The sequence below is a fragment of the Sinocyclocheilus anshuiensis genome, unplaced genomic scaffold, assembly GCF_001515605.1.
Source record: "Sinocyclocheilus anshuiensis isolate Anshui unplaced genomic scaffold, SAMN03320099.WGS_v1.1 scaffold426, whole genome shotgun sequence".
NCBI lineage: Eukaryota > Metazoa > Chordata > Actinopteri > Cypriniformes > Cyprinidae > Sinocyclocheilus > Sinocyclocheilus anshuiensis.
Window position 1 is genome coordinate 1,276,812 of NW_015542362.1, and position 14,468 is coordinate 1,291,279.

At 38.1% G+C, this 14,468-nt stretch overlaps 1 protein-coding gene across 7 annotated transcripts in view; it reads left to right on the forward strand.

The window, feature by feature from the left end:
* The window catches only part of LOC107691953 (phosphatidylinositol-binding clathrin assembly protein-like), an 85,438-nt gene that overhangs the window by 53,940 nt on the left and 17,030 nt on the right, over positions 1–14,468 (forward strand). For 6 of the 7 annotated variants that reach the window (XM_016490809.1, XM_016490811.1, XM_016490810.1 and 3 more), the window contains 8 exons: positions 5,172–5,247; positions 5,336–5,438; positions 5,661–5,754; positions 6,660–6,771; positions 7,808–7,914; positions 10,109–10,150; positions 10,624–10,644; positions 13,429–13,514. In XM_016490809.1, coding sequence (XP_016346295.1) covers positions 5,172–5,247; positions 5,336–5,438; positions 5,661–5,754; positions 6,660–6,771; positions 7,808–7,914; positions 10,109–10,150; positions 10,624–10,644; positions 13,429–13,514 — 641 coding nt within the window. The remainder of the gene's footprint in view (positions 1–5,171; positions 5,248–5,335; positions 5,439–5,660; positions 5,755–6,659; positions 6,772–7,807; positions 7,915–10,108; positions 10,151–10,623; positions 10,645–13,428; positions 13,515–14,468) is intronic. The other variant, XM_016490812.1, reaches the window with a different exon arrangement.

The window sequence follows — 14,468 nt, forward strand, 5'->3', positions numbered from 1 at the left end:
GGTATTGGCCAATTCTTAGAATTTGGAATACTCTATGTAATCTTACACTGCAAAATAATAACTCAAAAAGATTAAATGATAACATCATAATTATTTTATTTACTGAAATTAATCACAATTATATAATGAAAGCCATAAAAAACAGACAATTAAGCGTGGTAATCTGTAATCTGCCCAAAGCCCTAAAACAGACAATTAATTGCAATAACCGTGACTATTTTTAGACAATTAATCGTCAGCCAAATCTCATAATCGTGACAGCCCTAATGTTGACATGCTTTAATGTTCAAAAAACACATTATTTTTCAAATACTGTACATTATTGTAGGTCCTCTATGCCCCGAGAATGGGTTTTGTGTTTGAAAATAATCGCTATCATCGCTATCGCCTTCTTTCGCACTGTTCTGTCATCATCTTTTTGTGCTCGCCGTTTTTCTTGAAGCCTTTGAAGCCTTTTTTCTAACCGCGCGGTAATTGCTCAGGCCGTATCCATAGAAACTTCAGAACATGTATGGATCGAGAGAGCGAAGACCAGCAGCCGGCACATTATCAGGGCATCCTCATGCAGCCTATTTGCACATGTTCCCTGCAGGGTTAGCGCACAAACACGCACACATACAGATTTTACATAGCAGTTCCAGCGCTGCTTCTGCATCAGTTCCTGACTGCACCAACAAAATCAGTGGCTAAAACATGAGCAATCCCTGTTTCCTGATTGCTGATATCTTCCCTCAGCCTGAGCTGCTGTGTTAATAGAAGCTGCTCTCTTTGGGAAAGAAAGCTCCCTGCCAAAGAGCCTCCTGCCTTAATAATAAATGATGCTTCACTCTCACACTACTTGAGGTTTGTTCTCACATTAATTATTTGCTAAGCTGAGAATGCCGGACCCTTCCTGGCCTATCAATCTATATTTGTCATCCTTACTTCTGACATCCATTTTGAATAACCTCAGCTACGTAAAAAAAGGCATTGAGATTGAGGTGTTCATGCAGAGAAGCAGGCAGGCGAATGTGGATTTGCAGACTCCACTGAATTAGTAATCTATATTGATCTACGCTCTGGAATGGAGCAATATTCTCTGCAGTTTGGTACACACTGGCTCGGCAATGCATTTTCCACAAGGTTTCTCTCTGAGGTTAAGCCACGGTGCCAGAGAGAACTAGCTCATGCTCCGCACAGCTGCCATCCTGGGGATTTTCGTCATGGTCTGAATATGGTATGCCTCACTCTGCTTCTCGTGTGATCCCTAAGGATTTTAGACCGGTAAATGTATTTTGTAAGAATACAAATAGTTAACAGAATAAACATGTTTAAATTGTATAATGTGCACCAAAGATTTTTTTCCCAAGATATTGTTTTTGCTGCTAAATTATACAGTCAGCTAGTTTAATTTCATAGCTTCTATATTTTTATTCAAATGTAGTTTTTCTCTGTAATGAGGAAGTGCGTATTTAGTTGATTGCGTTTAACAAAGTGTTTAAAAGAGTGACCATTAGTTCCACAAACACAGTATTGATATTCTGTAGTGGTGTAGAAAAAAATAGCGCTGGTGTTGGATCGGTATTGTCCGATTCTTAGAATTTGGAATTCTCTATGTAATCTTACACTGCAAAATAATAACTCAAAAAAGATTAAAAGATAACATCATAATTATTTACTGAACCCTTAAATTAATCACAATTATATAATGAAAGCCATAAAAAACAGACAATTAAGCGTGGTAATCTGCATAATCGCCAAAGCCCTAAAACAGACAATCGCAATAACCGTGACTATTTTTAGACAATTAATCGTCAGCCAAATTTCATAATCGTGACAGCCCTACATAGCACTACATCAGTTTGTATGGTGTGTGATTTTTTTTTTTAAATTTTTTATTTGGTCACGCATTTCTGTTTTGCATTCTGGTACAGTCATTTTAGCTCTGAATCAGATGTGATTCCAGCTCTCTACTTTACAAACAGAATGGGTTTTGTGTTTGAAAATAATCGCTATCGAACAGTGTGCCTTCTTTCGCACTGTTCTGTCATCATCTTTTTGTGCTCGCCGTTTTTCTTGAAGCCTTTTATTTTTTTTTTCTAACCGCGCGGTAATTGCTCAGGCCGTATCCATAGAAACTTCAGAACATGTATGGATCGAGAGAGCGAAGACCAGCAGCCGGCACATTATCAGGGCATCCTCATGCAGCCTATTTGCACATGTTCCCTGCAGGGTTAGCGCACAAACACGCACACATACAGATTTTACATAGCAGTTCCAGCGCTGCTTCTGCATCAGTTCCTGACTGCACCAACAAAATCAGTGGCTAAAACATGAGCAATCCCTGTTTCCTGATTGCTGATATCTTCCCTCAGCCTGAGCTGCTGTGTTAATAGAAGCTGCTCTCTTTGGGAAAGAAAGCTCCCTGCCAAAGAGCCTCCTGCCTTAATAATAAATGATGCTTCACTCTCACACTACTTGAGGTTTGTTCTCACATTAATTATTTGCTAAGCTGAGAATGCCGGACCCTTCCTGGCCTATCAATCTATATTTGTCATCCTTACTTCTGACATCCATTTTGAATAACCTCAGCTACGTAAAAAAAGGCATTGAGATTGAGGTGTTCATGCAGAGAAGCAGGCAGGCGAATGTGGATTTGCAGACTCCACTGAATTAGTAATCTATATTGATCTACGCTCTGGAATGGAGCAATATTCTCTGCAGTTTGGTACACACTGGCTCGGCAATGCATTTTCCACAAGGTTTCTCTCTGAGGTTAAGCCACGGTGCCAGAGAGAACTAGCTCATGCTCCGCACAGCTGCCATCCTGGGGATTTTCGTCATGGTCTGAATATGGTATGCCTCACTCTGCTTCTCGTGTGATCCCTAAGGATTTTAGACCGGTATTTGAGGCACCGGTGCAAAGCAGAAGTATCTCAGTAGTTTTCTGTGAGAATGATTGGGGACACACTGTAAGAGCAGAATTCTTTTGATGCCAAGAACCTTTGTAATTTTGAAAGGAATCCCCTTCCTAAAATATTTAGACATCCACACTGTATAATTTTGTTTATAAGGATTAATTTATACTGTGTAAGGAAAAAGTGTGATTTTGTAACATTTTGTTAGCAAAATTAAATATTTGGCTTTTATATTGCCATTGTGCAAATAATATTTTAATTTATTATCTGTACTGTACTGATTCATAACCTGTAGATAAATATTTCCAAATCAATTTTAATTTCTTTCTGTAGAACTGCAAAAAATATATAAAATATTGTCCCATATAAGCTTTGCAGAGAATATTGAAATATTTTTACAATAAAAATATTATTCCAAAATATTTTTAAACTGTATGCAGATTTCTGTTCTTTTTCTGCTTATAAAAACTATGGCTGATGGCAATAATTGGCTGACTGCCATTTTCTTGATTTTTAAGCTCGCTGATACTTTCTATGCACATTATTCTGCCATTTGTCATTTTTCTATATCGTTAAAATGCAGCTGAATTTTTATCATTTGGCTGCAAAAATTCTAAAAGAGAATGAACCTCACGCAAAACCTCAATCACATGACCAGGGCCACCCCAAGCACCATGAGCTCCCTTGAGATCAGAGATCATTGATCTTTCAAAGGGTGGGTGGCTTCTTTCCCTCTATATACACACCAGACTGTCAGCCTACTGTTCAGTGGATCGCCACTCTTGATCCGCCAACTTCAGCAGAACTCTAGGAATGCGGCATTTTTTTAAAGCCTCCCATTCCTTCAGATGCATTTTAGGAACCTTCTGTGATTTCAGTGACTCTCGACCTTTTTGCCACAGGCTGAAAATGGCCCCTGCCAGGACTATTTTATTCCTCTGTGCCAAGCAGATTTTGCCTGACCGCAGGGTGAAACAAGGTTTTCCCCTGGGGTGAAACAAGCCTAAGGCTCCATCCCAGTACGTAAAAACTGTTTCCTGCTGACTCTTTTTCTCTGGTCTACTGATTTACCAAATAAGATCAAGGTTACAATTGCTGCATTCTGGTTTAGACTCAGTGTGGGACTGATAACTTTGTATTGTCTTGTAAATGACATTGACAAATACAGTTTCTAGGAAAAACTATTTGTTCTATTCAGATTTACTTACTAATCGTTTGTTGTTGTTCCAGCCTATAGTGTGTTGTAAATAGGCACAGGCTGTTTGCGCTTGTAATTAAAGGGATACTCCACCCAAAAATGAAAATTCTCTCATCATTTACTCACCCTCACGATGTCCCAGATGTGCCGTCCCAGTTACTTTCTTCTGTGGAACAGATTTTTACAAAAGTAATAAAATAAAAAGGCTATTAAAAAGTCCTTGAAAGTTCGCTCCGCAAAAAACACGACAGTAATCCATACAACCCCAGTTGATGAATATATGTCTGTTGAAGCAATGTCTAATATGTGTGTGAGTAAAATACTCATATTTGAAACTTTTTAAACTATATTAACCATTGCCTCTGAACAAGTCTCATACGCGAGTTTTCATGACATCAACGTCAGCACATTGTGATGCATTAACTTTGAGGGACTCACCTCACAGAGATGGAGTATTTTTCTAAATATTTTTGTTTGTGTTCGTCTGAAGAAAGTCATATACATCTGGGACAGCATAAGATTGTGAGGGGGCAGACCTTTGTGTGCGATATAGTGACTAAATGAGATGTGGTCACTTGTAATCTCAGAATATGATTTTTGTGATCAGGTCACAAAACATTGATTGGTGGTGAGCTCTGTGTAAAGGTAAAGTGAATGTTTGAGAGTCTGTTTTACTTTTTGTTTGCCCGTCATGTCCACCACATACATGAATGAGGTCAGAATGCATCCTAGTAGTAGTATTTCCAAAAATTCCCATCATGTCCGTTCACAACAGCACCTAGATCGCTGTGTGCTTCTCTTTGCTCTTTTCCTCAACCCACAGCTGTGTGAGCTGGTGGGACGGGGCTGGACGGAGGAGGGGAGCTGCAGCAGACGTACTTGGCAGCTCAAAGAAAGCTCAGAGGAGTCTGGTCTTGTACACGGGTCTAGGTTTCACACAGTGTACTGCAAATTCAGCAGCAGTCAGGGATAAAGTCGCTCCCGCATTCTGACAGATTAAGAGCTGCACAATCACATCTAGTATATGACCATATTTTTGTGTCAGCATTTTGATTATCTCTTCTCTGTACCCGCAGCGTTTCATTCAGTATCTGGCCTCAAGAAACACGCTCTTCAATTTGAACAATTTCCTTGATAAAGGTGCATTGCAAGGTATGTCAGAAACATGAACACCTTTCCTGTCTCTAAAGCATTGTATGCACGCGCACACTGATGATAAAGCCCTCAACCTTTCCCTCAGGCTATGACATGTCCACATTCATCAGGCGGTACAGCAGATATCTCAATGAGAAAGCCCTTTCCTATAGGCTGGTGGCTGTGGACTTCACCAAGATGAAGAGAGGGTGGGTAAACCTCAGTTCTGCCTCTGTAATATTGTCTGCCTGGAGTCAAGATTGTGTTCAAACACATTTTCTCAGCAGGACACAATCTAATCAGGCTAGCTCATTACTCTGATAGTTAAGTTGTTTTTAAAAGCTGATAAAGTAGCTGATTTTTTTAACCGCTAATTAAGTTTGCGAGTAAGTGGCGAGTTCTGATTATTTGTTTATCTGTTTGTGGTGTAGTATTGATGGAGTCATGCGCACCATGAACACGGAGAAGCTGATCAAAACCTTGCCTATCATTCAAAACCAACTGGACGCGCTGCTGGATTTCCAGGTTTGTGATGGAGAAACATGCATGTATGCTTTAAAACTTTCCAATCATTCAAATCAAATCAGAATTTATTTCTTTATTTTCATAGAATTGGTTTTCTCTCTTTTTTTTTTTACTGGTTACATGCTTCATAATCTCCTGTTTAAAAAAATCCATGTAATGAAAGTTTGTGGTCGGTAAGATTTGTTTAATTTTTTTGAAAGTACTCTTCACTGCATTTAGTTGATCAAAAATGCAGTAAAAACAGTAATGTTGTGAAAAACAGCTGTTTTCTATTTTAATATATTTTAAAATGTAATTTCTTTATATGCATTTTTAGCAGTTTTATTACTTCAGTCTTCAGCATCACATGATACTTCAGAAATCATTTTAACATTTAACACGTGGTGTTCAAGTAACATTTATTATTATTATCAATGTTGAAAACAGTTGTGTTGCTTAATATTTTTGTGGGAACCATGATCATTTTATTTTTTCATGATAGAACGTTTACATTTATACGAAATCTGAATCTTTTGTCTCATTATAAATATCTTTACTGTGATTTTTGACCAATTGAATGCATCTTGCTAAATAAATTTTTAATTTCTTTCAAAGAAAATCTTACTGACCCCAAGCTTTTAAATGGCAGAAATCTGGATGATGAAATGCAAGAACATTTACAGTATTAAAAGTCCCTTAGTCTTAGTAATTTCAACTCAGCTTGGATAGATTTGTCGGTTTATAGTGCAGATTATTTGATTTGTGCCTGTGATGGAAGTGGTAAGCAGTTCCCTTAAAATCAAGTGACCCTGAAGCCCCACGTTGGAAAACCCTATTTTAACAGAACAACACTGATGTTGAGTCAGTCCAAGCTATTTGGTATGATGTGTACTCTCTCTTGTGGATGTGTGGGTGTGTGTCCGTAGGCTAACCCTAATGAGCTGACTAACGGAGTGATCAACGCTGCCTTCATGCTGCTCTTCAAAGACTCCATCCGTCTGTTTGCTGCCTATAATGAGGGCGTCATTAACCTGCTGGGTAAGAGTAATCCACTCCCTTTCACTCTGGAGAGCGTCCTACTCTCACACTCTGCTTTAGGGATTACGTCTTACTGCTTTCTGAACAAAGAACAGTGCAGTTGAACCACAAGAGCTCAGGTCTTTCTGTACGCTATACTTATTAATTACTAGTATGAGATACTTTCATCCAAATTGAACTGCATCTGTGTACCACAAATAAATGTTATTAAATCGATCCTGCTGTTGGTAGAAAACATTGTGTATATTTTGAAAATTGGTGGGACCATATTATCTATAACCGCTGTCGAATAGGTCTCTCTAGACTAACCCACAACTTTTTGAAGCGTTTTTAACTTTAGCTTGTTACTTTTTGGTTAATTCTTATAAAAATATTTAAATGAAGTGAGGCCAGATTTAGTTCTAGATTTGTGAAAGATTAAAAATTTTTTTACAATTTGTTTTTATTTGTTGTGTTATTTGCTTGTACTATTTTTTTTCACTTGTTTCTTGCCCTGAATATAGCCACGGTTGCTGGCATGGAGCTAAATTATAAGCAAGCGAACAAATATTACCTGAGCAAGTCTTGATCTTGTATCTCAAGAGCAGTTGACATATTCAGAACAACACTGTGTGCGATACTTGTGCTTTTGTCTTATCTTTGACCTGAAGTTGCACTTTGCATCCAGTGTGTGTGACCCCCTTAATAGTCTAGCAGAAACAAGGCTTTAATTCCTCTTCAGCTATTGCTGCTTTTTACTCTCTTTGAGCTCTAATTATACCGTTAAGTCGTTCATTTTTCCATGATTTTTGTTTTATTATTTTTTTATGTTGTTAACACATGCCTGTTTAGGTTGATGGTCTGAAAATGCATTAGAGTGCTAGCTGTCCTTGAGCAAACCATTACAGCAGCTTTTATATGCCCCTGTCTCTGTCAGACAGCCCAGAGTGTTTTGACAGTCCTCTGATGGGTAATTGCAGTCTTTATCTGTTTGAGTTGTTCTGCTAATCGTTCTGCTCTCCCTCTGTCTCTCTCTCTTTTTGTCCTCCTGTTTCAGAGAAATACTTTGATATGAAAAAAAACCAGTGTAAAGATGCCCTGGACATCTATAAGAAGTTTCTGTACAGGATGACCAAGCTGTCAGAGTTTCTTAAAGTGGCTGAGGTACCAGTGCAATGTGTACACGCGCACGCACACACACACACACACACACACACACACACACACACACACACAGTGTTTTGATACAACAGGTCTGAGATTAGACAGACTGTTCAAGGATCCCTCCGCTCCCACAATTTCTCTCTCTCTCTCTCTCTCTCTCTCTCTCGTATCTCTCCATCTTTGAGTTGTTCTGCTAATCGTTCTGCTCTCCCTCTGTCTCTCTCTCTTTTTGTCCTCCTGTTTCAGAGAAATACTTTGATATGAAAAAAAACCAGTGTAAAGATGCCCTGGACATCTATAAGAAGTTTCTGTACAGGATGACCAAGCTGTCAGAGTTTCTTAAAGTGGCTGAGGTACCAGTGCAATGTGTACACGCGCACGCACACACACACACACACACACACACACACACACACACACACAGTGTTTTGATACAACAGGTCTGAGATTAGACAGACTGTTCAAGGATCCCTCCGCTCCCACAATTTCTCTCTCTCTCTCTCTCTCTCTCTCTCTCGTATCTCTCCATCCTACAATGCTCTGGCATTCATATTCACTAGACTGATGCGTACACTGATGCCATATTTAGTGTTCTGGCACTGCAATGCATTGCACAGTCCTCATAGAATGTGTCCATAAACACATACATGTGCCTATCCTGCCAAAAGTCATTCGGATGTCACTAAGTTTCATCCTTTGTGTGAGTCGAGGTTGAACTGACCTCTGTTTTGGTTTCTCTGTAACAGCTCCTAAAATATTGGAACTGTTAAAAAGAGATTGAAATCAGCATAACATCAGTCTGTTGAGGGTCGTTGAGGGTCTCATTGGGTACATTTGTACACCAAGTACAATTGTTTACGTTTATTAACATGCTTATTACCTGACACACACTACCGTTCAGAAGTTTGGGGTTAGTAAGATTTTTTTTTTTTTTTGAAAGTATTAATACTTTTATTCAGCAAAGATGCATTAAATTTATCAAAAGTGACAGTAAATAGATTTATTGTAACAGTACCAAAAATTTATATTAGCAAATTATTGCTATTAAAATCTAGTTTTTGTCCAATAAATGCTGTTCTTTTGAATTTCTATATATAAATGTAACAGTTTTCACAAAAAAATTAAGCTGTGCAACTGCTTTCAACATTGATAAAACAAAGTATTTCTTGAGCATCAGATTATTAGAATTTTAGAATGATTTTCAAAGGATCATGTGACACTGAAGACTGGAATAATGATGCTGACAATTCTATCATAGAAATAAATTACATTTCAAAATATATTAAAATAGAAAACAGTTATAATAATTTGGAAGTTGTAATTATTTTTCACAATATCTTTTAAAAACAATTAAAAAAATCTTACTAACCCCATGTTTTTGAACGGTACTGTACATATGAAAATTAAGCCTTAGCAATCTCCACAATGATTTAAAAAAAATCTTTATCCAGTAATCATGAATGACTGGATAAGCTCTGAAAAATCCATGTAAAGTTATTGGTCCAAAGTGTGGGAACCCTGCAGAGAGAGAGTACTCCACTAAGACTGCTTTATACAGTGTGGAATGAGCTGTTTCTCTCCTGTTATCCTTACTGTGGCCATTGACGGCTGTCGTTCCTACTGTGGATTCACGTGGCGTGAGACCTTTAAAGTCTCTCTCTCTTCTGGCCCAAATGTAGATCTGTTTGGTGCTCCCTCCTCTCTCTCTGACACTGATGAATTCCCATGCTGCCGCCCTCTTTCTCTCACTTCCCCTCTCAGTCCATCCAGCCAGGCGTTAGTCTGTCTGGTTTTATTTCCAGACTGGCTCTTCTTCTCAGGGATTCGATTTGACAGAGTCTCTGAGAACAATGTCCATCACCATGTGAGATTCTTGTCTCATTTTCTTTTTTTTTCTTTTTTTTAACCCCCACCGGTTTTCATTTAAAAGTCATCATTTGTAAAAATTGTTTTTGAATGTTAACCACTCCACACCTCACAGTCAGCCATGTGAAACATTATCAATGTCTGTGTCTGTTCCCATTGGTCTTCCGTGGCTCTTGGCATGCCACACCTATGTTATTTTTATTTCTTTCATTTTTAGTCACTGCATGAGGTAATAATCCTTTATGTTTGTTCTTTTTCTGATTCCTCCTCCCTCCCCTTGTTTGTTTGTTTGTTTACCGTTTTTTGTTTTGTTTTGTTTATGACACAGCAAGTTGGGATTGATCAGGGTGACATCCCAGATCTCACTCAGGTCAGTGTACATTTCATCTCCACTTTCTGTTTCTCCTCTTCTTCCTGACTACGCTGCTGCTGTCGTCCATCGTACCACCGCTCTCCCTTCCTTCTTTTCTCTCTGTGTTCCACCTGTCCTCGTCCTTTCTCTGGTTGTCTTACGTGCTGTTTTTGTTCCCATGCTCACTGTTTTTTGGACGTTCTGTCTCCTGTCCTCTCTCCTTTTTGGTTTAGAAAGTCAGACTTAATATTAATCGCTTCAAGACTTGTGGCTTGACAGACGTTACCAAACACTCCTCTCTCTGTGTAGTTCCCTCTCAAATGTGTGTTTAGTGATGATCACACTGTTTCAGTATGACTTTGTGGAGTTGCACTAGGCACAGTTTAAATTTGATGTCTTTGTTTGAGTTTTGACATTACACAGTGGGGTTAACACTATATTGAATGAGGTTTATTCCCCTGCAGTAACACATTGTTTATTGTTCTTTTCAGACGACTAGAGGATCTTACCTTGTAGGTGGTGGGTTATATGCACTGCTTGTATATGACATAACTGTGCTACTGCTAGTGCTGGGTGATATATCAAATATTTACAACATATTCAATCATTTTTCGTAAAAAATTAGCCAACATCGTTAATGCTACAATCATTTTTATTTGGCCATCCAATTTATTAGAAACCTGTGCCAGTATTCCAGTTTTGCACTCACTATACTGTAAGCGCAGAAATATTTTAACATTTAAAGGGGTCATATGATGTTGCTAAAAAGAACATTATTTTGTGTATTTGGTGTAATGAAATGTCTTTATGAGGTTTAAGGTTCAAAAAACACATTATTTTCCACATACTGTACAATATTGTTTCTCCTCTATGCCCCGCCTTTTTGAAACGCGTTGATTTTTACAAAGCTCATCAGTCTGAAAAGCAAGGTGTGCTCTGATTGGCCAGCTATCCAGTGCGTTGTGATTGGCCGAATTCGTCAAGCGTGTGATGGAAATGTTACGCCCCTACCATACTGTGATGCCGTGTCCCGGCCGGAGCGACGAGACAAAAACATTAAAACCCATTATAAACGAGGCATTTGTTGCATCCAGTGGGGACATAATTACGGATTATAATGACTTATACCGTCTTTTTATGCGTTGTGTTGCATCGCGCCGCGTAAACATAAAACCATGTCTGCATTTGTGATCGGAGAAATGACAAACAACAAGCGCTACTCTACACTGCTCAAAACTCGTGTTTGAATCATCAGTGGCAAATCCTTTAAATATGAAAACGTACTTACAGTCTGCGAGTCAGAACAGCCGGCACTGTAGTCTACTCTACCAGGTTCAGGAAACAGTCCTCCATAAAATCTTTAGTCTTTGCAACTTTAGGGATCTTATCTATTCACGAACCGCTTGTAACACTCCAAAGAGAAAGGAAAACTTGAAATCGCATCATATGACCCCTTTAAAAAAGATACTTGCTATTTAAACCAGGGGCATATAACAATTAAAACTTAAATGTCTCATTATACACAAACATAAAACTGATTAATGTGTCTGTGAAAACAATATGTGGGTAATTATTATAATTTAATAATATATTGTTGTATTGTTCCATATAATAGTATTGGAATGAAAGCAAAATTATTTTAGTTTTATTTAGAAATAAATAATATAAAAACAATATTATATTTAATTATATAACCCGTAATAATTATGTAAATATCAATCTTTTCATTTAATAAAAACATGTTTATTTATTTTTAACATTTTACTGTATTTTGAGTCTGAATCTTGGTTTAGTCAAAGTGATTATTCTTTAAATTAAAAGCCATTTTAGAGCAAATACATACTGTATGTGTTGAAATCAAAAATCATCAAAAAGTAAATATTGAGGTAATTTTTTTAGCTGTATCTCCCAGCCCTAGTTTCTTTCTGACTGCATCATCGGATTCATCCCATTAAAACCAGGCTAACTGATTGAATGTGGCCCAAACTGCCATTCTTTTCTCTGTCAATTTGCAGGCATGGCTGCATATTGCTATTTCTGCTGATTTGAGACCAGATGTGCAGTTGTCTCTTTATAGTTTGATCAAATCGTTAGCTCAGATCAGCATAAAAGCAAATCTCCGGCTGGGTTGCATGACGGCTTCATGCTTGCAAACCCCCTGACCATCAGAGTTGGAGAAGGTGGAGCTTCTGCGAGAGCTATATGATTTACCCAATGCCCTGTTTCCCCTTTACATGAGAAAACTGCCCTACGTTTTTTAGGATTGTGATGAAGTATTCATGTAACCTCACTTTGTCCTTTGTGTAGCCGCACGCACATCTATAATGTAGTCATTTAATCAAAAGCCTGTTCGTGCCGTGTCTTCTCCAAGGAAATCAAATCAGACAGGAAGGAAGCAAATTAAAAGCTGTTACACTTTCATCTTTCTTTTTTATCTAATTTCTGTGGAAGTAATACATTTTCCCGCTTAGCCGAAATGTTAGTTTTTAGTTCTATTTGAATTATAGACTGCTGCATATGTGTTTTTCTCTCTTTTGGCTTCTGTTTTCTGTGGAATGGATTAGACCCAATCTGCCCTCTCAGCGATGTGAAGAAAAAGCCAACCTAGATCAGATCCAGACATGTTGGCCAGCGCTGCCAGCTAGGCTCAGTCGAAGAGCTTACCCTTAGTCCATAAGAGCAGTTTATACACGGGTTGTCTGTTCTGGAAACTTGGCACAAAGCACCTGCTCTTTTCACCAACCATGAGCTCTGAGCTTGTGCTAACATTTGCTCTCATTTGAATGAAGCAGCAACGGGGTGTGTGTGCTCTTAGGTGCCAACATACACATCCCGTGTTTGCTGATGTGGGACGTGTTATGCTTCCTCTTGTAGTTAAGATAATTCTTTTCAAAAGAAACAAATCCTAGATCGGTATAAAGGGCTCAGAGGAAGGTTTTAGCTAGATTTCTAGTTCCAAAAGCCAGTGTAAAGAGTTTAATGTCATGGTCCAATAATGAGTTATATCAGTGAACTCATGGGTCTGTCATGCGTTTGAGGTTTGGATCTTCCAGTGTGCATGTCACTTCCTCTCTTTCGAATTCGTACTCTTCCTCTCTCTTGTTTTCTGTGCTTGTTTATCCTTTGCCTGTACGCCTCTTACTAAAAGCTTAAAGCATGCTCCTGTTATTATTTAATGAAACTCAGGTGGATCGAGTGGGTGAGTGTGTAAGTGTGTTTGACCGTGTGAGTGTGTACTCTTTAAACTGGATATGTATGTTCTCATTGAGTTCTTGACACTTATCTTTCTCCTGCAGGCTCCCAGCAGTCTCCTGGAGGCTCTTGAGCAGCACCTGGCCTCTCTGGAGGGCAAGAAAACCAAGGAGCTCTCCGCCGACAACAGGTACGAAATCCTACAGTTCTAAAAAATCCAGCATCACACTGTAAAGCACTGTTTGGGCAAACATCTGTGAAGTCACGCAACCAAAACATTATTGCATTCGAAAAATTCACTAAGACATTCTAAAATCCATATAAATAGAGTGGTTTATTCCAAGTCTTCTGAAAAACATGATCGCTTTACATGATGAACAGATTTAATTTAGGCTTTTTTTTACATATAAATATTGATCAATGCATCTTACATAGAGCTCATTGGACAGCCAATGCTCAACCAGTGAGGTCTGTTTTTGCATGTCAAGCAAGCAAGGCAGTTGATCTTCCATGTTTGCCATATTAATAAGTGAATGGACAATTTCCATTCCACATTTCCATCAGCAGGGGAAAAGTAATGGCGCTGAACAGATATACCAAGAAAAATGTTATTTATTTATTTATTTCTCTTTCCATTTATTTATTTTAATCTTTTTTTGAGTCTTTGTATTTTTCTTAGAGTTTTTTGCATTTTTAAAATGACACATGATCTCCTGTTGAAATTCCAAATGAAAACATTTTAACAAATGATCATCAGCTGAAATTCCAAATAAAAATGTTTTAACACGAAAAACATTGATCTGTGAATTCCTGTGAAGACATTTGTGTATATATATTAATTAAAATGGTAAAATTTCATTTTTTTTCTTGGTATTCCTGTTTCTTGGTATACCTGTATATTGAGTAGTGGGCTGGTTGTGTAATATAACGTGGGGGTCATCATGGCGTAATACCCATTTTGTGTAAAATAAAATGCCTTTTATTAGGCTAATGAATCTCATTCATCTCATGTGAGTGTACATCTTTTTTTTTTTTTACATCAACCTTTTTAATTGCTTTGAAGATGACAAAATATGTAGTCGAATGCAAGTTCCTGTATATGCTGTATAAATCCTCTTAACAGCACTTCACAAGCCATATGGTG